This window comes from Camelus ferus, chromosome 2, assembly GCF_009834535.1.
Source record: "Camelus ferus isolate YT-003-E chromosome 2, BCGSAC_Cfer_1.0, whole genome shotgun sequence".
Classification (NCBI taxonomy): Eukaryota; Metazoa; Chordata; class Mammalia; order Artiodactyla; family Camelidae; genus Camelus; species Camelus ferus.
Genome location: NC_045697.1, coordinates 149,191 through 176,133, shown reverse-complemented (window position 1 = coordinate 176,133; position 26,943 = coordinate 149,191). Strand labels below are relative to the sequence as shown.

The 26,943-nt window shown below is 60.4% G+C and overlaps 4 protein-coding genes across 5 annotated transcripts in view; 2 read left to right on the top strand and 2 right to left on the bottom strand.

The window, feature by feature from the left end:
- The first annotated feature begins 121 nt into the window (after positions 1-121).
- Positions 122-8,587, top strand: SLC49A3 (solute carrier family 49 member 3). Its single transcript, XM_032491694.1, is given in 11 exon segments — positions 122-343; positions 3,091-3,249; positions 3,435-3,648; positions 3,806-3,882; positions 4,810-4,947; positions 5,034-5,150; positions 5,846-5,998; positions 6,267-6,424; positions 6,657-6,766; positions 7,409-7,509; positions 7,511-8,587. Coding segments are annotated over 11 exon segments (1,548 nt in total). The 5' UTR covers positions 122-169; the 3' UTR covers positions 7,658-8,587.
- On the bottom strand, positions 8,389-11,157 carry MYL5 (myosin light chain 5). Its single transcript, XM_014553397.2, has 6 exons — positions 10,822-11,157; positions 10,609-10,681; positions 9,770-9,874; positions 9,339-9,423; positions 8,829-8,877; positions 8,389-8,487 (listed from the first exon to the last, which is right to left on the bottom strand). Exons 1-6 carry the CDS (start codon positions 11,020-11,022, stop codon positions 8,389-8,391), a joined length of 612 nt encoding a protein of 203 aa, XP_014408883.2. The 5' UTR covers positions 11,023-11,157.
- Positions 11,158-13,990: 2,833 nt separating this feature from the next.
- Positions 13,991-16,362, top strand: ATP5ME (ATP synthase membrane subunit e). The gene is made up of 6 exons (XM_032491716.1): positions 13,991-14,113; positions 14,577-14,603; positions 14,816-14,904; positions 15,168-15,222; positions 15,775-15,873; positions 16,285-16,362. Exons 3-6 carry the CDS (start codon positions 14,869-14,871, stop codon positions 16,308-16,310), a joined length of 216 nt encoding a protein of 71 aa, XP_032347607.1. The 5' UTR covers positions 13,991-14,113; positions 14,577-14,603; positions 14,816-14,868; the 3' UTR covers positions 16,311-16,362.
- A 552-nt stretch (positions 16,363-16,914) lies between these two features.
- The window catches only part of PDE6B (phosphodiesterase 6B), a 29,711-nt gene continuing 19,682 nt past the window's right edge, over positions 16,915-26,943 (bottom strand). The window contains exons 10-22 of one of the 2 annotated variants that reach the window (XM_032491679.1): positions 26,727-26,870; positions 26,239-26,304; positions 25,629-25,775; positions 24,407-24,514; positions 23,899-24,008; positions 23,598-23,685; positions 23,106-23,206; positions 22,755-22,862; positions 22,115-22,178; positions 21,739-21,813; positions 20,258-20,341; positions 18,934-19,081; positions 16,915-18,093 (exon numbers count right to left, since the gene is read on the bottom strand). In XM_032491679.1, coding sequence (XP_032347570.1) covers positions 18,032-18,093; positions 18,934-19,081; positions 20,258-20,341; positions 21,739-21,813; positions 22,115-22,178; positions 22,755-22,862; positions 23,106-23,206; positions 23,598-23,685; positions 23,899-24,008; positions 24,407-24,514; positions 25,629-25,775; positions 26,239-26,304; positions 26,727-26,870 — 1,305 coding nt within the window. In that variant the 3' untranslated portion in view covers positions 16,915-18,031. The remainder of the gene's footprint in view (positions 18,094-18,933; positions 19,082-20,257; positions 20,342-21,738; positions 21,814-22,114; positions 22,179-22,754; positions 22,863-23,105; positions 23,207-23,597; positions 23,686-23,898; positions 24,009-24,406; positions 24,515-25,628; positions 25,776-26,238; positions 26,305-26,726; positions 26,871-26,943) is intronic. The other variant, XM_032491683.1, reaches the window with a different exon arrangement.

Sequence of the window (26,943 nt, the reverse complement as noted above, 5' to 3'; positions counted from 1 at the left end):
CCCAGCTTCTGCGGCAGACTTCCGTCCTGGCCGACGGGGAGGATCCAACTTCTTAATTTGTCCCTTTTCCGCCTGGCGGGTTGGTGATCCCTGACCCCGGGGCGGAGACTGACTGGACCCCACCTCCGAGGCGGCCTGGGCCCCACCTCGGAGGGCCGTCCGGGCTCACATGCCTTTCCAAAAGCTGGCGGCCGGGGGCACCGCAGCAATGGCGGGACAGGTGGGGAATGGGCCTGGGGCCGCCACGGCCCCCACCCTGGATACGCTGCGAGGCTACCGCGCCTATGCACGTCGCTGGGTCTTCCTACTCGTGATCAGCCTACTCAGCTACTCCAACGCCATGGTACGGGGTGTCAGGGCCCAGGCGCGGGGGCTGGGGGCTTGGGGACAGGAGCAGGGGTACAGGCCTAGACCAGGACTCCAGTGAGCCCCAACCACCGGCATTTGATTCGGCCCGCTCCTCCCACCCGCCAGTGTCCCGGTGCGCCCAGAGCGCCCGCCTCATCAGAGGACCAGCCAGTGAGAACTGGGCCTGCCAGTTCCGGAAATCCCGCCCTCCACCCCACCCCCCCGCCGCTTCTTCCCCCAGACTCCGCTCTGAGACCCCATGGCTCTGCCCAGAGCCCAGCCCAACACATACAGTTGGGCTTAGCCCTGAACCTCTCCCTGCCCCTCCAGCCCCGCCCGGTCACCCGCACGTGCCTTGGACAGGCTTCCGCATGCACTTCCTATACCTGACCCTTCAATGGCCACTACTCAGGGGTCAGGCTGCAGCACTGCCCCACTCAGGGCCCTCCTGCCTCACCTCGTTTGTACTGCGGCCTCTGCCTGCCACCCCTCCGCCTCCCGTAGAGCCCCAGGGACTGGTTTGATAGCATTTGGCGGCCACTTAATCACAGTGCAAAGCTGAGGTTGGCAACAGGACCCACAGTTCAGAGAGGCTTCGCGCCAAGGCAGTCAGGAAGCACAGATGCGTGAGGGGGTTGGGGCCAGCAGGCGTGGACAGCCCAGGAAGACACCGGCCCAGGGAGGTTCCCAGGCAGCCCCTGCTCTTGGATGGCATTCCAGACTCCTCAGGGCCTTTCTCCTCGTTTCCTTGCTGGACTGGGTGTGGAGGGCCAGCTCTCTGCATGGACCTGGGGTCTGCTATGACCCAGAAAACTCTTTCCTCTTCAGGACTCACCAGGTCCTTGTGTCTAGATGCTGGGAAGCCAGAACTGGATTTGGGTGCGTTGGTCTGAGAATTCACGCAGGGGTCTTTCCCAGACCCCTTGCTGCTCCTGGGAGTCTGAGAGGGGACGGGAAGCACGTGGTCTTGAGAAGATCCTTGGACACCGAGGGTGTCCTGCTGACTTCTCTTATTCACTAGCCGTTATGGAGCAAACAAGAGTCACACCAGAGCTGTCGTGACCCCTGCCATGGTCACGGTGGTGCTCCGCCAGGTGTTCCCTGGCCAGGTCCACTTAGCCCCTTGCTGACTCCGCCTGCAGCCACAAGCCAGGGCTCTTGGGTCTGAGAGGGCAGCGTGAGTGCAGGTGGAGCCGTGTCCGGAATGAGGTCCAGGCTCCCAAAGTGGGTCTGGGTGAGGGTCAGCATGTGCAGTGGCTGCCAGCATTCTCAAGGGGACGTGAGGAGGCACCTGGCAGGGCTGGGAGCAAGTAGGAGGGAATTCTTGTGCAGCGGGGACAAGCTCGACCCCAGGTTGCCTTATGTGTTTTAGACCCATCTCCACCCTGCTGGCCACAAGCTCTGGGCAGGGATGAGGATGGGCGAGCCTGGAGAGGTGGGCTCACTCAGCAGGGCAGGTGTGGAAAACAGACCCCAGGCTTCCTCGCAGATGGATCCGGTGGGCAGAACCAGCTGGGCCTGTGTGGGATCTCTTTCTGAATCTGGGAGATCTGTCCCTGGCTCTGTCCTGAAAAAAGGAAGGAAAGGCAGCTGCTACCCAAGCTCGCTGTCATGTGGGGCTTTGTGGTCACGGCTTTGCTTGGGTCACGAAGCCTGGATCTTGCTGTCTTCACCACGGATGGCCTGGTCTGGGGCGAGCTCCCCCATTCCTGGTGCTTTCAGGGCTGGAGTGATGGTGGACTGTGACTTGTGACACCGTCCTCTTGGGGCCGAGCCTGGCTGCCTCCCCCCGCCCTCCTGCACTAAGCCTTGGTGAGCCCCTCCTCTCCTCTTGGCCCACCCGTCCTTTAGGGACTAGCGGGTGTCTCGCTTCCTCCAGGAAGCCTTCTCTGCTGACCCAGCCACACTCACTGTCTGCTGAAGGCCTGCAGGATTAAGAGTCCCAGCACTTGATAGAACCTGTGGCTGGAAAATATCTCACCTCCCAAACACATGGGTCTCCTGTAGAGAAGGTCAGGCTGGCATATAATTTGGGTGGTTCCCCCAAGGGCCCAATCACCACCTTTGCAGACAGGCCAAAGATGTCTTTTGGACCCCCCTCAAGCCCCCTACCCCGTGAAAGCAGCCCTTCCACTGTCCCTTCCACTTGGCCCCTCGACAGCTCCAGGCCTCCCACCTCTGGCCCTTGTCCTCCTGGGCGCCCACCACAGGTGCTGAGTGTGTGTCCACAGGCGCTGAGTGGCCCTGGCTGGTCCATGTGACTGGGGTCAGGGCCACTGGCTCCCCTCACCCCTACCCTCTCTTCCAACCTCCCCTTTTCTGTCCAGCACCTGGTCTAGACTCCTTCATGCCCACCCACCACACAGTGCCCCCAACATGGTGGACGCCTCTCTTCTGCTGACAGCCCTTGGGCCTTATCCTTGGAGGGTTAGTCCCAGTGGGGCTCGCTGTCCTGGAGCCTCCAGCCAGGTCGTTGGCCTCTGCCTGTCCCCAGGACCAAGCCTGCCAGGGTGATGCTGGTCCACGGCCTGGGCACAGTCTGAGCCCCACCCGGGGCCTTCTCTTTGGGTGACCAGATGAAGACCCTGGCCCTTAGGGGGCTGCTGGACCCTTTCCCTCCCTCAGACCAGCCAGCCATGCCTGGGACGCAGGCAGCTGACGTGTCTGTGTGGTCTGCCCCTGGGCTGGTGCTGGGGCGTCTGCAGGGCCTGTCCCTGGGCTGATGCTGGCATGCGTCCGCAGCTGTGGCTCAGCTTCGCGCCTGTGGCTGACAACATTGCCCGGTACTTCCTCCTGTCCACCGAGCAGATCAACTGGCTCTCACTGGTCTACCTTGTAGTGTCCATCCCAGCCGGCGTGGTGGCCATCTGGGTTCTGGACTCTGTTGGACTTCGCTGGGCGGTGAGTCAGGCCCCACACCAGGGCCTGCTCTGGTGTGGGCTGGGTCCCCACTGTGGGCTCAAGAGTCGTGGCCTCCTCCCTAGACCCAGGTCCCCAAGCGGTGCCACTGGGGTGGGGGGTGGAGGCTGCAGTGCTGGGAGGGGACTCTGGGCTGGGGGGCAGCTCTTCTGATCCTGCCTTTGCAGACCATCCTGTGCGCGTGGCTGAACTTTGCTGGGAGTGTGCTCCGTGCCCTACCCTGCATGGTGCCCAGCGCCCAGGACCCCTTTGTCTTCCTCATGGGCGGCCAGAGCCTCTGTGCCCTGGCCCAGACCCTGGTCGTCTTCTCTCCCGCCAAGCTGGCCGCCTTGTGGTTCCCTGAGCACCAGCGAGCCACAGCCAACATGGTCGGCACCATGTGTAAGTCTCGGGGGTGAGGCCGACCGTCTCCTCTGCTTGTGCCCTCTGCTTCGGCGCAGCACCTGTGCACTCCTGGCTCTCAGAGGGTTGGGGGCTCCGCCTGTGGACGGGGGGCCAAGCCTGCCACGCTGAGCCTAGGTGTGTCCCGCCTGTCCAGCCAACCCCCTGGGTGTCCTGGTGGCCAACCTGCTGTCTCCGGCCCTGGTGAAGAAGGAGGAGGACATCCCCGTGATGGTGAGGGAGCTCACAGGTGCAGGCCTGTGTGTGCACCTGTGTGTGGTGTCTGGTGTGTCATGCGTGTGTGCGTATTTGTGGGATGTGTGTACTAGTGTGTGTGCACATGCGTGCATGCCTGTCTGTGTGTATGCATTCGCCACTTCCTACGGCCGCCCGGAGAGTGCACTCAGTCCACGAGGGATTCCCACCTGTGCAGGTATGGGGCACCTCCTCGGTATCAGGCACAACTCCAGGGACCAGGATGTTGGGTGGTCTTCTTGGTAGGGCCAGGGGCTCCCTGGAGCAGGAGGAGACAGAGCTGGGTGGGTAGCCGAGAGGGAAACAAGGGGCCAGTGGAGAAAGGCCCTGAGGTGGACATGAGGTTGAGGGGTGGGGTCTGCAGCAAGGGGAGGATAGAGGGCAGGGTCAGCCCAGGTGGCAGGCAGTTGATGTTGGTGTGATGGATACCCTGAGTGGGGGGTCTGAGGGGGCAGAATGACTTGATCCTGTCCAGAATGACTCAGGGAGAGAGCCAGGGCTTTGATCGGGTAGGGGGAGGGTTTGCAGGTGTGCTGAGGAGAGAAGGGCTTCCAGCCAAGCAGCTGGGTGAGTGTTGGGGTCACGCACAGAGGTAGGGAAGGCAGTCCAGTTGGCAGTTGGACAGCTGAGTCTGGGGCTCCCAGAGAGGGTCAAGCTAAGCTCAAGCTAATGGAGTTATCCTTGGGTGGTGTCTTGAAAGCTGAGTTCCAAATGAAGCAAAGCAGAGCAGGCCCACCACAAGTTCTGGGTGTCCATCTAGGGATGACAGGTGGAGGCGGCCAGCAAGGGGGTGGTGTGCCTCCAGAGCCCAGAGCAGCGGCGTAAGATGCCCACACATGTGCATACATCTGTGAGGGCTGTGCATGTGCGTGCACACATGTGCACTCATGCGTACACTCTTTGCAGCTGGCCTCCTACATCATGCCTGCTGGCCTGGCCTTCCTGCTGGCCACTGCGTGCCTCTGGGAGAGTGTGCCCCCCACCCCGCCCTCTGCTGGGGCTGCCCGCTCCACCTCAGAGAATTTCCTAGCCGGGCTGAAGCTGGTCAGTGCTGGGTGTCAGGGCTGGGTGGAGGCTGGGGTGGGGCCGGGCAGGGTGGGCTTGTGGGCTGAGAGTCCTCTCCCCTTCAGCTGGTGAGGAACAAGGACTATGTCATCCTGGCCGTGTGCTTTGGTGGCGGCATTGGCATCTTCTCCAGCTTCTCGGCTCTCCTGGAGCAGGTCCTCTGTGTGAACGGCTACTCTAATGTGAGTGGTGGCCCTGCCCTGGGTGCCCCGCGTGAGGATGGAGCTCTGGGAGCCTGTCACCCTGCAGGCTGTCTGCCCCACCACGCCTGTGCCCTCAACCTTCCCAAACGCTGGGTTTCCACACCTGGACGGGGTGACCTCTTGTTCTGCCGTGGGTGGTGTTAAGATGCTCTGTGTGAAAATTTGTCTGCAGCGGGGTGGCGCCCGTGGGGAGGGGTGGCAGCTCTACCCAGGTGCATTTTCCAGGTATTTTGTGTGGCACTTTCCCCCATGCCCTACTTGACCCCAGCCCTGCGGGTCTCCTCTGAGATTTGGAGATGCAGAGGGGAAGGCCTTGCTCTGCTCACAACATTTCCTGCTGTGCCCTCCACGTCTGGCATCGGCCCTGGGTGTGGGGTTCAGGCCCCGCGTGTCCCCAGTTCTCCAGGGGTGACAGGCACTGAGGGGCACCTGCAGAAGCCAGGCCCTTTCTCTCTAGCAGTTGTGGAGTTCCTGGATTAGGGCTGACACAGGGAGGCAGTATCTCTAGCGAGGACACCCGCCGGCCGAAGGTGCGCCAAGCCTTCCCTGCTGTCCTGCCTGGGCCGCGGGCGCAGGGACCTGCCATGGGCACCGTGGTGACGGTGTCCGTCCTAGGGATGAGTGCCTCCTACTGGGCCCTGATGACGGGGTGCCTGCCTCCTCTCCTCCTCCAGGAATTTGCTGGCCTTTGCGGGGCTCTCTTCATTGCATTTGGGATCCTGGGGGCATTGGCTCTCAGCCTCTATGTGGACCGGACCAAACATTTTACTGAAGCCGTCAAGATTGGCCTTTGCCTGACATCTCTGGTCTGTGTGGCCTTTGCCTTGGTGAGAGTCCTCTTGAGCTGAGACCATCATGCAGGGGTGGAAGTGGGGTCCCCTGGGGGGACTCTAGTGGACACCCAGACCCTCCCAGGCCCAGGTGCTGCCCGTTGGGGTGGTCCACAAGTGGGATAGGACCCCTGGCCTCCCTGACCTTGGGCGCTGCCACTCAGCTGAGACAGGGGGCTGGTGCAGGGCCTGGCAGGGCCTGGCTGTCCAGGGCTGTGGCATGTCTGAATGCACCCCATCTGTCTGTGTGGCTCGCTTCCCCCAGGTGTCCCAGCTGCAGGGACAGACCCTTGCGCTGTCCGCCATCTGCTCGTTGCTTGGGCTCTTTGGCTTCTCTGTGGCGCCCGTTGCCATGGAGTTGGCCATCGAGTGCTCCTTCCCTGTGGGCGAGGGTGCGGCCGCTGGTCTGGTCTTCGTGCTGGGGTAAGTGCCCAGCCTCCACTGCTTCCCTCCCCTCGCCCCACTCCAGGCGACACAGCTGGTGACCTGCCTGCTCTGGCAAGAGCCTAAGTCTTCTGAGTGCCTGCTGTGTGCAGGCCTGGGCCGGCCACTGGAGCCCACACTGATCGGAGCGGCGCGTGGCCCTCGGGGTGACCACAGGCACGTGGGCAGCAAGCAGCGCCCTGGGCAGGGCTGAGGCTTTGTGGTTGTGCAGGCAGGCAGAGGGTGTGCTCACCATGGTGCTGCTGACCGCTCTGACTGTGCGCCGCGCGGAGCCGTCCTTCTCCACCTGTCAGGACGGCCAGGACCCACTGGACTGGAAGGGTGCGTCCTGTGGGGGCCCCGAGTGTACAGGCCCAGAGGTCAGCCCCCACCCCTGCCCTGGGTATCTTCCCTCCATGGCCGCTGTCCTTGATGGGTGGGTGCAGGGCACCCACAGGGTGGGGATGGGTCGGATCAGAGGGCAACAGGTGGAACTCTCAGGCTCAGCCTGGTGGGAGCAGCCTGGGGCCCTGATGGGAGCCCAGCCGCTAATCCCCGTGTGAGTGCTTCTGAGATGAGGTCAGGGAGAAAGCTAGAGAGACAGACAGAGAGAGGCAGAGACAGAGACAGAGACAGAGAGAGGCAGAGACAGAGAGAGACAGAGACAGAGAGAGGCAGAGAGACAGAGAGAGACGGAGACAGAGAGAGACGTAGAGGCAGAGAAACAGTCGGAGAAAGGGCTGCTGTGTGCCACGTCTCCAGACCTGGTGCAGTGACCTTGGAGCTCATGGCTCACGGCCCCTGGGTCCGTGAACCCGCCTTTGGGGCCTGTTGGGGGCCCGGACAGGATCTATTCCCAGTGTCACTCTGTGGTCACGATTAGTGGGGTCCATGGGGCTCTGCCAGCTCTGTGGCCCCCGCACCTGTGTAGGGAGCTCTGGCTGCTGGGTGAGCCTCGGGCAGAGCTGGGCCGTGTCTCCGCAGGGTCCATGCTGCTGATGGCCGGCCTGTGCACTTTCTTCAGCTGCCTCATGGTGCTCTTCTTCCATGCCCCGTACCGGCGCCTGCAGGCCGAGGCTGACGCGAGCCTCTCCATCCAGGACGACACGTGCCCGGCAACCTCGGACCACATACCCCACCCGGCAGCCACCCCTGAGGCTCTGCCTCAGCACCCGCCTAGCCCCCAGCATGAACCCGGTGAGAAGCCTGGGACAGCTCCTTCCTGGAACCTGAGCTCCTGACCCTGCCTCCCTCCGCCTGGGAGCCCTGGGTCCCCCGGGCCCCCCAGGGACATCATGGGGGCCCTGCAGAGGGCTAGAGGCCAAGGGAGCTTAGTGTGTCAAGAAGCAGACCTGGGGACATGAAGGGGAGGTGGGGAGAGACAGGCTCTGGTCACCCCGGCTGTGCCAGTCATGACTGTGCCTGGGACGGTGTCAGAATCCAGGGGGACTTGGGGGCATTAAACACCCAGGGCCTGGCAAGCTGGCCCAGGGGACACTCGATGGCTGTAGCAGGAGCTGCTGCTCTGTAGACAGGAAGCCACTGACCAGGCTGATGCCCCAGGGGCCAGGCCAGACTCAGGGTATCTGGTGAAGGGACTATGTGTGGGGAGGCTGGGCTGGCCTGGGGGGCATAGGCAGAGGGGAACTGTTGGGTTGGGGACCCTGGGGGCCCCAGCATGGCTGAGCCTGTAATGGACAGGTGTGGGGAAGGCCTCCCTTAAAGGATCTCTCCCAGAGCCACTCTTAGCCTCTGCTGACGACTGAATGACAGACCTCCAGCTGGGTGCCAGCACAGGTGGGGAGAACAGGTGGGGCCAGGCTGGGCTGGAGAGAGGAGCAGAGGGTGGGCCCTGGGCAGACCCTCCCACACCCAGGGGAACAGCTTCTTCCCCCGGCAGAGACACTTGCAGGCAGGTTTGGGTTCACTTTTATTGAGCTGGCCGCACCCGGTGGGGGGGGCCCTCACTCCCTCTCCTCCCCATGAGTGAGCACATAGCTCAGTGACTTATAGTCCAGGTTGCCAGCAGTGTCGATGGTTGAGAACTGGAACATCTGGTCTACCTGTGGGTTTGGTGGGGGGCGTCAGGCCCAGGCGGTGGGGGCAGAGTGGAAGGGTCCCCAAGGTCACGACCAAAGGGTAAATTACAGGCACTAAACTCCAGGCTCTGTCTTGTTTCTGCGCTTGCAGGGAAGGGAGGTGGGGGGGAAACCCTGCAAAGCGAGAGGTGTGGCTGAGGCAGGCGTCCCCCTTCCTGGACCCTGGGTGTCCCACCTACCCCAATGCTGCAGTCTCTAGGGGGCTGGGGCACATCCCCCTCCGGACCCCCAAGTCCCCAGGGCCATCCTTGGACTTCACAGAGGGCCATGGGGGAAGCCGGTGGGGTGGGGACCAAAGGCCAAACCTCGTCGGCAGTCATCCTGTCAGCCTGGGACATCAGCAGCCTCCTGATGCTGAGGACAGGGAGGGAGGGGGTGGATTAGGCTGATCTGGAAGAAGGGTCAACCTGGAAAGGGACGGGTAGCCCCAGGGGAGCCCTGTGAGGGGTCAGTTTACACCTTCGGCTCCTCCGTGGGGGGCAGGGCTCTTTGCTGGTGCCTCGTGGAAGCCTGGCCCTGGGGAGTCCTGCGCACAGGGTGGGAAGAGAGGCACAGGGAGCCCTTCCTGACTCTCAGCCCTGAATATGCCCATTCACGGTTCTTGGCCGAAGGAGCCCCCTAAGAGGCTAAAGGCCCCATGATAGTCCGAGTGGCAGTGACCACTGGCCCCAGGTGGGTAGGACTGGTCCTGCCCTCAGTTATGCTGAGCAACCCAGGATCTGGGCAGGCCAGTCAAAGCCCGGAAGCTGGGGTGGAGGGGGTGGGGTAAGCTGGGTGTCCTTCAGACCCGGGAGATGCCCGGCGCCCGTGGCCACACTCCCTCGTCCTTGTTAATGCTGCCTTTGCTGTCGGGGTCCAGCATCTTGAATGCGTTGAGGACGGTCTCATCGGCGCCCATACCTGCGCACAGGAGGCATGAGCCGCGGTTGCCCAGGGCTCCATACCCTCTGCCTGAATGGCCCTCCTGCCCTGAGCACCTGGGAGACTCTCAGCTTCCACCCTGGGGGGCCTGTTCTCAGGGTCCCCACCGTCCCACCAGGCCCAGAGCTGGCGGGGGACAGCGCTCAGTGAGGGACAGAGGCTGCCGCCAGCGGGCAGAGGAGAGAGGCTGGCTCACCCGCTGGGGGGCTGACGGTGCCCCACAGGTGCCAAGTCCTGAACCCATGGGGTTTTATGTGAGATGTCAGGATTTCTAAGTAAACGCACACATGGCATCGGCAGACCCACAGGCTGGCCCTGCGGCCGCCGCTCAGCTTCTCTGCAAACATGTTGAGGAACATCGTGGAGCTGATGGGCCCCAAGGCCGCCCTGACCATAGCATCCAGCTCCTCGTCCTTGACGTTGGTTTTGCCTGTGGTGGGTGGAGGGCGGGGATGTCACCGGCCCTGGTCCTAGTGGTGCAGGTGCCCCACAGGGCCGTCCCAGAACAAAACTGGGGACCCCGGGTTGGGGGAGGGAGGGGAGCCCAGGAGTGGTGGGTGTAGGTTCTGCTGGTCAACAGAACCCCAGACCCAAGCCTGGGAGGTGGACTGAGGAGGGGAGAGGAGCTCAGAAGGTCTGTGATCTGCTTCCTGGGCAGAGGAAGGTGGGTCGGAGTGCACCTCCCAAGTAGAAACCAGCCTGCTCTCTGCAGCTCCAAGGGCAGGACCACCCCAGGCGAAGGACAGTGCCCCCAGATGGGGAGTGGAGGGAGGGCACAGGCCTGGCTGTGCTGCCCGGGAAGGGCCAGCCTTGGGCTCTTCAGGGAGCGTAAGTGAGCTTCCCTGCCCTCTCCCAGCTCCATTCCTGGGCCGCCTTACCATGAGTGCCTGGAGGTCTGAGGGCAAGCCCCTCTTCCATGTGGAGGCGCTAGCCCCTCCCAAGAGCCCTGGTCTCAATCTCCTGCTCTGGGACGCCCATGCTTGGACTGGGCCACCCACCCCAAGATGCCCTCTGCCAGCCCTGATCAAACCAGAAGGGAGTTTCTCCCCAGAGAGGCCTGGCCCACCTCCTCACAGTCCCTGGGAGGTCAGATCAGGCTTTAAGGCTCTCTAGGGCTGGAGGACACTCCTGCAGGAGGGTGGACTTTTGCCCCAGGGCATGTACGCAGGGAGGCATAGGTGACCTTTAGGTCCTGGTCAATGAAGCCATCTCGGTTCTGATCCATTAGTATGAATGCCTGAAATGGAGGCCAGGGTCACTCGGCTGTACTGAATGAGGCTCGTACAGGGTCTTGTCACCTGCATTACAACTCCCAGGGGACCCCTCGGGCATGAGCTCCTGGGTGGAGGGGCTCCTGGTACCAGGGCAAAGCCTCACCTCCTTGAACTCCTGGATCTGGGTCTGCTCAAAGTTGGGGAAGATGCTGGATGGGGAAGATGACGCCCTCTGGGCCTGCAGGCCCCCCTCTTCCTTCTTCTTGGTCTTCCTGCTGGCCTGAGATGAGAACACCAAGACTGAGGCTCCCTCAGCTTGCCCGAGGGTCTCCTTGGGCAGCACCCAGGCATTTGGGGGGACCATACAGAGGATGTGTGGATGTGGCACTTGGGGCTCCAGGGTTCCCTGAGCCTGGGTCCTGGGATGGGGCAACTGCAGGTGCTTGGCATGGTCGGAGGGTCCCTGAGGAGGCCAAGGTTCATCCTGAACTGTGCCTGGTTCTGTCTGCAGTCCCGTCAAGGGGAGCAATGACCTGTGCAGGTGGCCAGCAGATGGAAAGGCTTGTTCAGTGGGTCCCACTAGGGTGCAGGCCAGAACACACCATCCTCCAGTCCCAGGCTGTCCCCAGGATTGTCATGGCATACAGATCCCCCACCAGCCCAGCACATGCACACCCTCATGTGCGTACACACACTCACACAGAGCACACTGGCTCATGTGATATGTGCACACACACTCATCCACGCAGTTGCACACGCACGTCATGGACAGACACGCTCACATGTGTGAACGCAGCACTCACCATGCCTGGGTCTGCCTGATGTGATGGTCTGTGCCCTCCCTGCCCAGGTCACCCGTCTTAAGCTCATACCCAGTCTCCCAGGACAGCTCAGACTCTGGCTGCCACTCCCTACAAGGACAGGTTCAGGGTTCCCCGGGGACCAGACAATTGCAGAGTGAGCCTTGGCAGCCAGCGGTCCATCAGATGTCAGTCAGACGCCCTCATCCTGCCCGTCCAACAGGCCCCCAGCCTCCCAGGCACCTCTCCATCTGCCCCTTCAACTCTGGAGCCTTTGTTTTCCTGGATTCTGTGCATATCCAGGGCCACCTGCATGTGGGTGAGGGCCTGGGGGGCTCCAGGAGCAGAGGAAGGAGTGCCTTTCCCAGATTTGCAGAGTTGCTGTGAATAGCCCTGGTGGCCAGTCGTCAAGTGTTCCCCTGAGCAAGTTTTGTGTGCCCTCACCTCCCTGATTTGGTGACAGAGAAGTTCCAGGGCCCCTGACCGCAGCCTTGGGGCCACCCCTCCTGTCCCCACGGCAGGGAGCTCCTTGCCTGGCACACAGTGGGGGATAACATTTTTGAGATGGAGGACAGCCCAAATGGGCGGGACTGGGCCCCGCACTCAGACAGGTCTTCCCGCTACACCAGGGGCCCTTCGGCAATGTCTGGGGAGGGAAACTGGCCCAGGTGTCCGTTGGTGGTGCCAGACATCGGAGGTCCCTGGTTGGGGGAAGTGCAGAGTCAGGGGCTGGGAAGAATGGGGGTCTGCAGGCCTAGCAGGAGGAGGAGGCCTAGGGGAGAGGGAAGTGGGCAGACAGGATTCTGCAGTTTCACACCCGGAGAACAAGTTTTCCTAGCCCCCAGGACAGGTCTGGGTGGGGCTGGGGCATGTCTCTGAGCCACACAGCACCTGCTGAAGCTGGAAAACAGGGGTGCCCTGCTCCTCGGGGGGCACACACCTTTGGTCACATGGCACCCCTTAAGTGCTGCCAACCGAGACCCCAGGGCCAGCTCACCATTCACACATCCAACTGCAGGAACCTAGGGGCTTCCGGGGGTCTCTGCCTAGAGGACCCCAGAAGGCGAATGTGTGACTAACTGGGGAGACCTGGGCCTGGCTGCACAGGGACCCTGCCACTCCCAGCCAGGCAGGGTCTGGGTGTGACACCTGGTCCTACCTTGGCCAGCTACAGGAGTGGGGAGCGCTCCACTGAGAGGGGAAGGCTTGTGGGATCTGTGCTCAGAAGGTCGTGACTTGGGGAAAGCCAGAAGAGGTTAGCGGAGCCACTGGGAGGTTTCCTGGGGCTGGCGTGGGTCTGAGCACAGCATTTAAGACAGCGGTGGAGCCTGGCTCCTGGGAGAATATCAGGATTCAGGGTGGACACCAGCAGGCCGCCCCTGCGTCCCGAGCCAGGTGGGATGCCTCCCCACTAACCCCCTACAGTCCCCAGGAAGGACCCTGGGCCAATTTGGGTCTCCCCCCCATCCCTCACTTCAGGGGTCTTCCCTGGGGGGCTTTGTGTGCATGTGTTCCTGTACCTGTGTGTGTCCTCTGCTGATCGCCACCCCCACAGTGAAGCCACCCCAACTCCAGCCCAACAGACCCTTATTTTTAATGCTGGAGCAGGAGATGCTGAGAAGTCTGGTTTATTTAAAACTCCAGGGAAGGGAGAACATGTTTGTCCCCTGAGGTCACCTGCCCAGCTGCTCAAGGGCAAGGTCAGGCGGAGGGCGGGTCGCGGGGGTGGTCTCAGCACTGCCTGGTGGCAGTGGAGAAGGTTGACTCTGGGCCTTGTGGTGGTCAGTTACACTTACAGCTTCCTCAGGGAGCAGTGCTGTGGGGGTGGGGGCTAGTGAGGCCCTCCCCTGATCCCAGGCCCACAGAAGCCTCTGGAGGCAGGACCCTCAGAGGGTTCAGATAAGGGCCCAGCTGCCCTATAGGATTGGCCTCACTGTTCCCACTCCCAGCCCAGGATACAGGTGATTTTCTAGTTTCCTTGCCGGGAGGCCCAGAGCCAGGACCCCCCAGTGAGTGGAGAGAGAGCAGGCTCTGCCCAGACCCCTGGAGCCGCCCTTGGAGCCTCCCCTTGGTGCAGATTTACTGAGCACCTGCTACCTATCCTGGAGTTTTCGTCCCTGCATCCTGTTCTCTTTAGAATCACAGGTCCCCTTTAGAAACAGAAGCATGGTCTCCCTCCACAGTGGAGCCCCAGGCCCTGGTTCTCAGGGAGCTTATGCTGGGAGCAGAGCCCGGCCCATGGGGTGGGTGGTCCTCCACCAAACCCCCAAGCCCCGTTGCCATGGGAACCGTGTGTTAGCGCAGCTTGCTCAGCTGGGAGGCTATCTGGCCACCACTGCCCCATCTCTGGGCAGCCCCTCTGTATACAGGGGCTGGCCCAGCTGCTCCTTAACTGGGGCTGACCACAGAGCTGAGGGAGACAGGCGTCTCCTCTGAGGATACAGAGTACCCCACCAGTGAGAATCGTGCCTCCCCAGCAGAGGGCAGCATAAGTGAGAGCCAGGGCCCCTCTGGGGATTCCTGGGTTGAGATGTACCTTTGAGCTTCGGGCTGCACGGTCCTGAGGCCAGGAGTCTGGGAGACCCAGGAAGCAAGCTCTGCTGGAGTGGACTTCCCAGGAGGACCCCAACCCCCTCTGCTGGAGTGGTTCCTGGGGTGAGGAAGCTGTAGCTCTGCTAGGGGGTTGGTATTGGGGCTGCTCAAGTGCGGGAGGCGGCACCCCAGGCAGTATGGCCCCAGGACAGGGCTCTGAGTCCAGAGGGGCCAGCCGCTGCCACCCTCCTCCACTAGGCGAGGGGCCTGGGCAATGGACCTGCCCAGGGGTAGCCGGCCTGACTCAGGTCACACCCTGCATCAGGACGACCCCAGATTCTCTGACCAGAGCCTGGAGTCCCTTCCCGGGCCGTCCTCGGGGCTGACCTGGGGCGGCCTCAGGCATGGACAGGCCTGGGGTGGCTGAGGAACGCGCTGCAGCGTGGGCGGGGCGGGACAGCCCAGGGCGGGAGGATGGGGAGCGCTCTATTTTGTACTTTGTAAGGAGGACTTATACTTTTCCAATATTTTATACCTATGGTGTCCGGACCTCGATTTTGGGCTCAACCATGCCTGAAAACATCAGGGTCTGCAAGAGTTTTAATCCCCGAGGGTAGGTACCCGCGGCCCCACCCGGAACATTGCGCATGCACAGTCAATCCAGCACGCGCCTGGTGACGTCACTCCTCGAAAGGGCGCGCGCGCGCGCGCGCGCCGTTTCCCCTCGGGGCCACCAGGGGGCGCGCCCCACACACCTGCTCGCTCCCCATAGCGCATGCGCTCGCTAGGGTGCGTGGGTGGTTTTTTTTTTTTTTTTTTTTTAAGGCGGTGTCCTCCTCGGTCGGGATTGTGCTTCCGGTGCGAAGGTCACGAACAAGATGGTGCCGCCGGTGCAAGTCTCTCCGCTCATCAAGGTGAACTGGTGCTCGGCCGGTGCTCGGCTCCGCGTGGGCCTGCGCGTGTGCAACTCCGCGGAGCGCGGGACTCCCGGCCCAGTCCCCGACCCGGCGGGGCGGTCACCCCTCTCACTGCTCCCCGCCGCGACCCAGCGGCTGCGACCCCCTCCCTCCCCCCTCCATCCCCTTCCCAGGCGCCCGGGAGCCCCGCCCCGCGCCCCGACCCCGCGGGCCGAGAAGTCCCCCCGCGGCCGCCGCCTCTGACCGCCGTTTCCCCGCAGCTTGGCCGCTACTCCGCCCTGTTCCTCGGCATGGCCTACGGAGCCAAGCGCTACAGTGAGTGACCCGCGGCGCGCGCACGGGGCTTCTCGAGGCCAGTTTGGACTTCCTGGTTCCCCGAAGTAAACGCGTTCAGGCCGGAGAGGGGGCAGGGTGGGAGGTGTCGGACCCGGAGGCCAAGCGGGCCGACCCTCGAGCGCGGCCACGGCAGGCTCGTAGTCGGGCTCAGGCAGCCGGGACGGGCGCCTTCTGATGCCAGGTACCGTCCAGGGAACTGGAAGCAGTTGATTTTTGTTAAAACTGGTCCTGAGGGTGTGTGGGAGTGCTGCAGTCTGACTCGAGGCAGCTCCTTTCATCACAGAGGGCCGAGAGAGAGAGCAGAACGTCTGGGGTGACCTCGGGGACCCTGTAGCTGCCCTTTGGGTTGGGCTCTCTGTTGGGTGAATGTCGGGCTTTACCTACACGCAGGGAAAGAGTGGAAAGCAGTCGCCTCAGGCGTTCGCAATGCATCTGAAGATAACTTTGCCTGTGGACTAAATTGCTTTTATGCAGCATTTCAGTGAAGAGGTTGATTGAGAATGCCTCCCCCCCACTGATTTCCTTAAACAGATTACCTGAAACCTCGGGCAGAAGAGGAGAGGAGGATAGCCGCTGAGGAGAAAAAGAAGCAGGACGAACTGAAGCGGATCGAGAGAGAACTGGCAGAAGGTACTTGTGTTACTCAATTTTTGCCCTCCACCTGGATTTTCAGAAACAGCTGCTGCTCCAGTGAGCCCCACAGTGGAGGGCACTGGCCCAGTGGGTCCTTCTCTGGGGGAAGGGGGAAGCAGTCACGGGTGTTAGGGGGACATGTGATCCTTGCCTTTGCTGAGGGCCTAGCCCCTAGGCCTTGGAAGTTAGCTGTCTGCCACCCTCAGAGGGGCCACAGGACCAGAACGAGGCCCAGCTCTCTGGGTTCAATAGCAGGTTCCAGTCAGAACAGGCAGAGATGGGAAAGACCAGGGTGGGAGTGTAAGCAGAGCACAGCTGGGCTCCACTGAGATTAGATACTGTTTCACGCAGTCCTTTTGGGTTTCCTGAATGTGTGGTGGCATGTGTGTTTTCCTTCTAACCTTTCAGCCCAAGAGGACAGCATATTGAAGTGAGCCTGCATTTCTCTGGAGCAGCGTGGATGAATAAAGCCTTTTGTGCTGTGTAGGTTCTCTGGCTTTCCTTTATTGTCTCCAGTTGATTGGTTTCTGGACCCGAGCTCAGCAGCTGTATGCCCACCTCCTCAGATTATTTAGGGTGTGGATGGGGAGGGAGTTTCAAAGAACTAATCACTGGCCACAGACCCAGGATGCGGTGCATAGACAAGGTGGGAATCACAGAAACACCATCGCTTGCTCTGCGGTGGAGGGGTTGGGGGGTGTGGTGGACAAAGGGCGCAGTTTGTAATGAGACATGGCTAGCCCTGGTGTCCTGGGTGCTGCTTGGTGTTCTCTGCTAACCATGGTAACACTAACCCTGCTCAGACCCTCGGGTGGGCATGGCAGGGTCGGGGGCAGGCTGATGCCCTTATAGTCGGGACCTGGGGCTCCACCCCTCACCTCACACATGCTCCCCTTAGCCCCAGGGAGGGGCTGTGGCCTCCTGAGGACCAGGCTGGGGCGCAGCTAGCTGTTCAGGGGGCTGCAGCCTTTGTGCCTGAGCCGAATGCAGGCCCCACACTAATGGCTGTGGTTCTCCGAGGAGACCTGGGGTGGGCAAGTCCGAAGTCCTGTTCTCAGCTTTGCACTTGGAGCAGATCTGGGCTTAGAGCTCTAATTCATTTGTAAAATGAGGAGAAAATGAGAAGCAGCCAGTGCTTCAAAGCCGTTTTTGTAGAGGTGAAGTTTGAGTGGGGATGGTGCACACCCCAGGGATGTCCTGAGGTTGGTGGGCAGCTGGCACTGGGGTCCCTCTGGGGACCTGGAGGAGCCTCCGGCCCCATACACGACCCCTTGTCACTGAGCCGCTCCTTCTTGTGAGTAGAAGGTTGTGTGGGGCGCCCTCCCTCCCACCTGGCATTCTAGGAAACAGCCTTAACCACACCCAGATTGGCCTTAGGGCACTGGCTCATCCTGCAGCCAAGAGGAGTACCCAGTATCTGGAAACATGCTTTTGAGCTCATTACAACTTAAAAGTTCCTACTTTCTATCAGATTATTAGTACTCATTTCAAGTGTGCGTCGTGCGTTGTGCCGCTTGGGTCTGACTCTGCTTTTCCTAACAGCTCAGCACCATTAGGTCATTGGAGGCACGTGGTTGCTTCCGAGGAGGAAACCTCAGTTGTGCAGGACTTGGGCTGGTCCATCAGTGCGGTTCAGAGCAACTCCACACACAGCGTTCATTACTGATCACTGCTTCTCACAGCCTTGACCTTTCTGGCAGAATTTTACAATTGGTCAGAAACAAATGTCCTGTGCCATGTTAAAAAAGGGCAGCATGCTTTCTCTTTATTTTATTCTAAGTTTCTGTGCATATATTTGTTCTAAACCGGATGGAAGTTGGCATCTGTGTGTCTATCTCTACCCGTATGCACATAAATACATGTGCAGTTGTGAATGTATTCACCCAGTGCTTTTAGACACAGTTCCCAGACCCTGTTCAGAGGTCTCCTGGTGGTATCACTATGCATCCAAAAGATGGATGAGCGTAAGGTGGGCTACACTGTTCAAATCACAGTTGGCTTTAGTTCATAAAAACACAAACCTTAAAAACATTCAAAATAGCCAAAATTGTCTTCAGTCATTTTCTCAGGCTTCCTAGCTGCTTGTACCAGTGGTTAGAGGCAGAACGTCTGTGGGTGTGTGGGCTGAGGGAGCCGTGGGATCCCGCCGACTGGCTCACAGGATGCAGCAGGTGGAAGACTGGGGTGCTGGGCCACCATTGCAGACTTCTGTGCCCGCTGTAAGAGAAGACAAGACTGAGCAAGAACTGCGCACCCCAGCCCAGCTCCCTCCCTCCTGGCCATGTCCTTCAGCAGCCTGGCAGAGGGCAGAGCAGGGCAGAGCAGGGGCTGTAGTCAGCCTAAGCCGATTAGCTCAGCTGTTCTTAGTTCAGCTATCGGTGACACTCCAGCCCTGGCCTCCCACAGCCCTGAAGCCGTCTTGTTTACATTGGTTCCCTCTCCTGCTGGAGATTTCAGGGAGTGCTGGCAAAAGTTCTGGAAACCATGCAGGGTCACAGGTTCTGATGTGGGGGTGCGCTGACTGGTTACAGTGGAGTTGCAGTCCCACAAGGCAGGGTGAGGGTGAACAGTGCTCTGCACACGGGACGGGGAATGGGGTCACGCCTGCTGACTCAGCTTACTTCTTTTCTAGATCTGCTCTTTTGTTTCTGAGGGTGGCATGAGAGTACAGGCAGATTTCTGAGTTACTCAGGAGGGAATTGCTGCTTGGTGATGGAACAAAAGCTGCTAAGAGATCATGATATTTCAGGGCTTTTCTCCCCTTTATAAGGAAGTAACACTCAGTCACTTCCCTTGAGAGTCCTCGGCTAGGAACTGGGTGAGTTCTTTTGGTCTGGCTTGATGGATACACTGAATCAGCAGGGACGGGCCTCCCCACAGTGGCTTCCTGTGCAGTGAGAGACCCCAGTGCGCTAACCACAGGGCTGCCTGAAGCCTGGCTTTTCTCCACATGTAACTGGGTTGTTTAATTCCCTGTCCTCATGCTCTTTAACTTGGGGGATTCACCACATGCCTGCCCCCTGCCAGTCTCAGCCGTGGCAGGTGAGGAGCCCAGACCTTTCTTGGCCGCCGTCCTCTCCTCCTCCTTCTTCTCCAGAGCCTTCACCTTCTCCTCGTACTCATCGGCCAGGGCCTTCCATTCCTTCCTGTTGTTCTGCAGCCGGTCGAACATGGGCAGGATCTCCTCGTGGAAGCGGGAAAACTCCTGGAAAGGGAATTGGGAAGTCTGACCGCACCTCCCAGGGGCTCCTGTGTGGCCTGGGACAGGTGGCTTCCCCACGCCTGTTCCTCCCTGGCGCTATCCTGGCCCTACTGCCCTGGTGAGGGAGGGAGGACCACTGAGCTGTCCTGTTCCCAGCAAAGGCCTGAAAAGGGAGAAAGGCTTGGGGGTTGTGTCCTTGAGGTCAGAACAGGAGCTGCGGGGTGAGGTCCCTCAGAGAGAAAACAACTGTGGAAGGGACGTTGTCAGAGGTGGGCAGCACTGGGAAGACTTGGCAGGCCCTGAGGCTCCTTCACTTGTCTCACGTGCACATCACATGGATCACAGAGTGCATATGATCACACTTGAACACCCATGAGACATGCAGTGTGTGTCACGTGGACACATGCACACACGAACCATACACAAGCTATGTGGGTGGATGGGGTTGGGCAGTGGGAAGGGAATGCCTGATGGGGCCTCAGCATGAGACCACTTTAGGGACCAGTGCGTACATCCTGGTCCTGCCTTCCTCCCCAGCACTCATAGCCCCTCGGTGGTGTTTCAGTGAAGGGCAGTGTGAGGCCTCAGGAGCTGAGGTGGGGAGTGGGACAGGGCCAGTCAGGAGTGACTTCACTCAGAACCAGACAACTTCCTCCTTGGAGTGTGGGGTCTGCCCTGAGACTGCAGCGAACAGCCGGGGTGGAGCTTGTGATGTGGTGGTAGGTGTCACTCAGGAGGGCTCTGCCCCCTAACTCCCTGGCCAGTCCCTGGAGCTGATGTCACAGCACCTGCTCCAGGTCCTTGGCACATGTCCCACTGTCACTCAGATGTGTCCAGGTGTTTGCTGGGCCTGACACACTAAGCTGGTGACAGTGGACCACCCCCCTCCTCCCAGTGTTTAGACACTGGACAAATGCACCGCAGTGCCCTAAGGTGGGTTCTGGAAAGGAGGTTTTAGGTAAGACCTCAAGGTGAGCAGGACATTCCAGGAGGGAGAAAGCTGGGTGGGAAAGCTCGTGGTGCTTCTGAGGAATTGACGGGGTGAGGTAGAGGGAAGGGGCCCCCTTGGGGGTGACACTGAGGATTTCAGAAGTTAAGTGCAGATGCAAGGAGTATGGGAGCCCCACACCAGCACCCCATCTTTGGCAAACCCAAGCAGCCCAGGACCGCCCTGCTCACCTTGTACACGAACGTGCACACAAAGTCGATGAAGCCGACCTGCAGTTTGGGGAGCTCGGCCGCCTTGTTCCGGTCCATCATAGGCTTGTAGGGGAGCAGGGGCACTGTGAGGCACTGAATGGTGGGTGTGCCCGGCACCTCCCAGAGACCCCCAGACTCAGCCCCACCTGAGCTCGATGAACTTGTCCATGGAGACAGAATGAGCACTGCCTATGGGCCCAGCTTGCTTTAGAAGGGAGAGCCAGGACGCTCCACTCCCCTCCAAGCCAGCGGCCCCTGCTCTGGGGCAGTGTCCTGGGGAGTGCTGGGCTGAAGCACTGTCAATACCCCCTCCCCTCAACCGTGGAGAGCTCACTTGCCCCTTCCTCTAGCTTCCCCAGCGAGCTATCCATGGTGCTGATCCAAGACCTGGCCCTGACTCCTGAGGGGCGAACCCTAGATGCGCTTGGAGGAGCTGTCCTTAGTGTCCACAGACTCTGGACCCCCATGGGCTGCCTCCTGGCAGTCTTTTCCTCACAGTTGCCCACCGTGCTCAGCGTGCCGCGCGGATCCATGCAGGATCCTAGAGGCCCTGGCCCGGAGCGGACAAACAGGCTGCCTGTCCTTACCCCAAGAGACTTTGCTAGTTTGTTGGGGCACCCTTTCCTGCAGTCTGCACCTGGCCCAGAGCCCTCCCAGCCCCGTGCTCAGACAGCTCTTCAGTGGCTGGAGTTGGCTTGTGAGACAAAACCTCTCTCCATGTCTTCTGCACATTCTTGGGCATTGCTTGTGTCCTTGTTGCCTGGTACCTATGCAGGTACAACTTCAGTCTACCAACGGATTCCTGATCCCACATTGCTGACCTGAAGGCCCTGGCATCATAATGGCGCTGCAGGCAGATGGAACTCCAGGCACACACAGACTGGCCTCCTTCCTTCCCCTCCACCTCTGTGAGGTCCAGTGACCACAAGGGCACAGGTCCAAGCCCCAGTGTCCCTCCAGTATTGGACACTCCTACTGTCCACACTACTCTGGCCTTCCCCCGTGCTCCCTGCCTCCTCTCCACCTCCCCCTTCCAGCCACAGACACATTCAGGGTGTGAACCCTGAACTCCAGCCACCAGCTTTCTCTGGCCTGGCACTATCCCCACGGGCCAGGCCTGCCCTGCCCTAGCCTTCCTAGAGCTGCTCATGACGTGGCAGGGGCTCACCGCAGAGCTGCCTGGGCCCACAGAGGCCTCTGGTAATGAGCCGCAGCCTGGTTCTGCAGCTTCAGCAACAGCTTTCTGCCTCTGTGCCGCCATCGCAGCTTTACCCAATCCCTACTTTCCGCAACTTTACCCAGATCCTGGGCCCACTAAATTCTCACCAGGCTCCTCTCACATGACCCTACGCAGTGAAATTTAGGCCCCAGGACCCCTGGGGGCCCCTGTCTGCCCAGAGCTGGGCCTGGAGCTCCCAGTGACCATGATGGGTGTGGTGGATCCTGGAGTCCACACTCACAATGGGCTGCTGGTCCAGGACCGTCCTCTCTAAGTCTCCTTGTTCCCAGAACTCAGCCGCTACCAGAAGGGCCACCTGCAGTGCACACAAAAGGCATTCATCCTGTAGAATTCAGTGCCTGGTCAGATGTTGTCCTGAGATCCTGCCAGGAGGCCCGTGCCCCCTCGGTCTTCTCCATCCCAGACTCTGGTGGCCCTACTATTCAGGCTGGGCTGGCACACTGGAATGCAGAAGCCCCTTCCTCCGTGGCGGCACTGGTTGGCCCCCGAGCTGGGAAGCCGCCAGCAGCACTACTCTCAGATGACTGGGTCTGTCCCCCATTCCAGGCTCCACCCAGATGCAACCCCATGAGCACTGGGCCCCGTGTGGCTCTGACCTTGCTCTGGACTTCCCAGGGCTTGGTGATGGCAGACAGGTCACACGCCGTCATCATCATGGCCCTGTGGGCAAATGGAGCTCCAGGCACACCAACACTGGCCTCCCTCCCTCGCCTCCACCCAGTGAGGTCCAGTGACCGTGGGCACAAGTCCAAGCCCCAGTGACTTCCAGTAGTGGACGGTCCTACCTTGCACACCACTGCAGCTCTCTCCCCATGCTCCCGGCCTCCTCATCCCTCCCTCTTGCAAGTTTTTATTGGGGGCTTTTAAGTGCTGGTGCTTTACACATATTTCCTTGTTAGATCTCTGGGACAGGCCTGGGGGAGGATGTAGTTCTGAATCTCCACTTGGCAGATACAGGAATGGAAGCTCCTAACGTGAGCAAGCTATTGCTAAAGGCCACAAACTGAACACGGCCTGTCTGACCGCAAATCCTGCTGCCTCCGCCAGAGGAGAGCAGGTGAGGCAGCGCGTTTGTCTGAGGCACGGAAGCTGTCAAGAAATCAGCTGTTTTTGCTTTGGAACGTCAGGGGCGGGGCGGGGGGCGTGGCGTTGGGTCTCCTAGTCCTGCGGGGTTGGGGGTGAGGTCTACAGGATTAACCAGCGGTGGAGGGGCGGAGACGTTGCCCTGCGGCTCACATGACTATCTCCTTCCGCGTCGTCTCCAGGGAGAGGTACTCCACCCAGCTCTTTCGGTCCTCGTAGTTCTTGGACTCATCCACAATCTTCTGGAACATTGTCCTCTTCCTGAACCCCAAGGACAAAGGGAGGGAGTCGATCGCCGCCCCCTCGCCCCCACGCGTCTGCCTTGATCTTAACGCCGCCCACCCTTCTAGGAGAGGAACCCAGGCGGGGATTCCAGGCCTTGTGGGGCGCGGGGCGGGCGCGGGGCGCGCGCGGCTGCCGGGAGGTGCGGCCCTCTCCAGCCAGGCTCCCTCCCCACGGGCCCTACCCAGGGGCCCCCTGAGGACAGGCGGCGGCCGCACCCACTTGAAGTAGAGCGCCAGATCCGTGGCGATGATGGCGATGTCCATTAGGTGGATTACGTGCTCGTGCTGCCGCCGGTTCAGATTCTGGTAGATGTTAAGGCTCTGCGGGAGGGCCTCGGGTTACAGATGTGGCCCGGCAGCCCCTTCGCCCTCCCCTCCCTCCTCCACGTCCTGGAGGTCTTCCGTCTTATACCCAAGGATCACGGGCACCAGACCCAGGTGGACCCACATCGTGGCGGGAGGGCCCCTAACCCCCTCCGTCCCACCCCGCGGTGGGGGCAGTTCCAAATTGGAATCACCAGGCAGAACCCATGGCCTCACTGCCGCCAAGCCTGCGTCCCTTCTCCAGCCTCACTGGGGCCTCCCACACAGGTCAGAACATCTGCTCTCTGGACAGTCTGTGGTGTGGACGCTGGCCTGGGGAGCTCCAGGAGTGTTGGCGAGGGTCAGCTGACCAGGAAATACCTCCAGTGTATAAAGGGACAACACGAACCTCCTCAGAGAGCAGGAACTTCCCGAACTCTAGGTGATGTCGCTCCAAAATCGAGGAGCCGTGGAGCTTGGCTAAAGGGTTCTGGGATCTGGTACAGAGGTTTTATGAGAAACAAGTCGTGGTCAGAAGCCCTGAAGCGGGCATCTGCCCTGCCCCCTCCGTGGGGAAGGACCCCCTGGATGCTGCAGCCCCTCCCAAGCAGATGGCTTTCCCAAGCCCAGTCTACAGCCAGGCCCCTCCCTGGCGATGCTCCAACTAAATCACTTGACAGCTATGTGGGGGTTCCAGGGCGCACGCCTACTTCATCTGGTACAGGTTGTTGGTGCCCCGGTGGTCGATGTCGTGGCACAGGCCGGCGGTTACCATTGCAAAGGCCTCCAGGTCTGTGTAGTAGCTCTTCAGTTTGCCTGTCTGCAGAGACAGGTGCCCAGATCCTGCTGCCTGGCCAGCACCCTCGCCCTGCTTCCTTCCCTGCTCTGGGGGTGGGGCAGGCAGGGTGGGCCTGGCCCCGCTGCCCCTCCCCAGCTTCCAGTGCTGGTCACCCTCTTCCTGGGCGGGGGTGTGCGACAGTAGGAGGAGTGTCTGCCTCCTCCACCCCCTACCCTTTTTTTTTTCTTAACATTTTCTTGTTGAGTTACAGTTATTTTACAATGTTGTGTCATCCACCCCTCTACCCTTGAAGGCCCACACCTCCCACATGGAGGAGCCCCCACCTCCAGGCACCCTGGGCACTGTCCTTATGAACCAGGAGGGTCTTCACAACCCTGATCAGAAGGAGGCGTGCTCTGCCCCCTGCCTAGTTCACGCACCATGAGCAGGGTGAACATCGTCTGGGCCACGTTGAAGCCGTGGCGCCAGTTGTGGTAGGTGATTCTCCGGTACCCTTTGCTCACGGAGAACAGGAACCGCACCAGGACCTGAGGGAGCCAGGAGGAGCCAGCTCTGGGCACTGAGCGCCGACTCCCACCAATGCATTCATAGCTGACAGCTGTGTGAAAGGCCTGCTCGCCTGCCACCCCACATCCCATCCCCTTTCCCTTCGACTCTCCCTGTCCCAGTGATTCACCACTGGCCTCCAGCCACCTTTGCGGGTGGCACCTGAGGATGGACGAGGGGTGGCAGGCAGCTGGGGTGGGCAGAGCCAAAGCTAATAACAGCTCTGGCATTCACAGGACATTGCCAAGCCCCTGGGAAGAGGACTCCAGGCAAGGGGCTAGATAGTTTAGAAGAAAAGGTCCATTTCAGGCCTGGGTATCTGAATAGGGCAGAATGTGTGGGCACCTGGCACAGGGATGGGGACAGGAGATGGTGGCTGAAGGTCCAGAGACCAAGAGGTGGCAGGAGGGGTGGACGTTTTTCTGCAGGGCAGTTGTCTCTGGAGATCAAAGGGAGCCTCTTATTAATTACACTGTTTTTTTAGGGCCAGGAAATTATTTGGAAATTTAAAGAAATTCTGTTAATATTTTCTATAATTTCTTTCCCCTTAGTTTTCCATAAAGTTTCTTTAGAAAATTCCAGCCTGCTGCACTTGTTCTCAGGGGGCATCAGGAAGACAGCTCCTTCCCTTAGGTGGTGGGGAAGCTGATGCTCCCTGAGGTGTGGAGGGGGATGCAGGGCAGAAGCTGGAAAACCACAGGCAAGTGGCAGGGCTGTGGGCAGAGCTGGGAAGGTGGTCCCCTCCTCCCTGGGACCATCTCTGAGGGGCCCTCTGTGTTCACACCTGGAGGATGCTGTTGCTTTCCCCACAGGTGAGGGGCTGCTCCTGTTTCCTCTTCATCCCACACCAAACACCCACTGATGCCCAGTGATGCACTTGATCAAACTGCCTGGAGCACCTATTCATCAAGCTTCCCATCCATCCGTCCCTCCAGTCATGTACCCCAGGCATACTCACTATGTACATTTTACCTGCCTACACTGTCCATTCCATAATGAACATGCTTGCCTTCAAACTTCTGGTGAGACCTGGGTCCCCTGAACACATTTCCCCCACCAGCTGGTGCATCTGGGACCCTGATCACGACCCCTCACCTCCTGAGGAATCTGGAACTTGCGAACCACGCCTAGCTCATAGTACATCTGGATGCCGCATTTGACCAGCTCTAGCTCCGTGCACTCCAGATCAGAGAAGTGGAACTCGTAGATGTCAAACTTGGTGGGCCCCGGCAGCACTTCCTTCTGTGGGAGGGATTGTGGGGCTGCGGGAGGCAGGCCCACCGAAGCCCACTTGTTCCCCCTCTATTCTCCCAGGACCCAGTGTCTGGTGACATCTGGCCTGTAGCCAAGGGCACTTACCTCCTCTGCTGGCTCAGCCCCTTTCCTCCCCTCTCCTCCCACCTGTGGCCCAACAAGAACTTGCCTGGCTGGGCAGACACAGTGATGTTGTCAGGGAAACAAATGCAAAGATGTGCACACTGGGATACACAGGCATGCACAGAGACAGACGAGGCCGTGTGCGCACACAGGCACACAGAAAGACACACACACACAGACACGGGCACTCACGATGCACAGACAGCAGCAAATACCACAAGGCCACACTCTGCGCCCAGGCTTCCTCCAGCCTCCTGGGTGTGGAGACGTCTCCCCCCACCCTCAGGCTCCTCCCGCCTCCACCTGAGGGGCGGGGTCAGATTCTGACCAAGATTTTCCCCAGCTCATCCTCCTCACAGTCAGCAGGCTCCTTCCCCAGGCGTTCTCTTGTTGGCTAGGAGAGAACACAGATGTGTGATAGACAGAGTGACGGTGTCACCTATTGCCCTGGTGACTGTGGGACAAAGTGACATCTGGCACTAAAGAAGAGCGGGAGCCTTGGGAAGCCCCAGCCGGAGCCTCCGGTTGCAGAGGTGGGTGATGGGGTGATGGTGCACGTGAGCCAGCTCACGCTTCCTGCCTGTCCTTGCCTCTCCCACTCTGTTCAGTCTCCTCCTGGACAGTGGTGCTGGGGTCCTCACATGCCATGACCAGAGGGCTGTGGTCACCCCCTACTCACAGCTAGGGGACTAGAGGCACAGGGGAGGGACGCCCCCACCGTGCACAGTGTGTGGGACTCTAGGACAGACGCCAGCCAGTGCAGGATGTGCCCTGACTACTGGGACACCCTGCCTCCCACAGGGGTGCTGGTGATACCAGGATCGACTGGATCTCATCCTTGTCGCATCTCACGTGGTACAGAACCATGTCCTGGGCGATGTCCTTGCGGTTCTCCAGCTTGTTCATCTTGTCGTAGGTGTCCGTGTTCAGCACTGACCAGCCCAGGAACTGCGTGAGAGACTGCAGACGGGGCACAGCATCACCCCCACCCTGAGCTCCTCCTGTGGGCAGGGCCCCAGGCATGCCCTCCTGT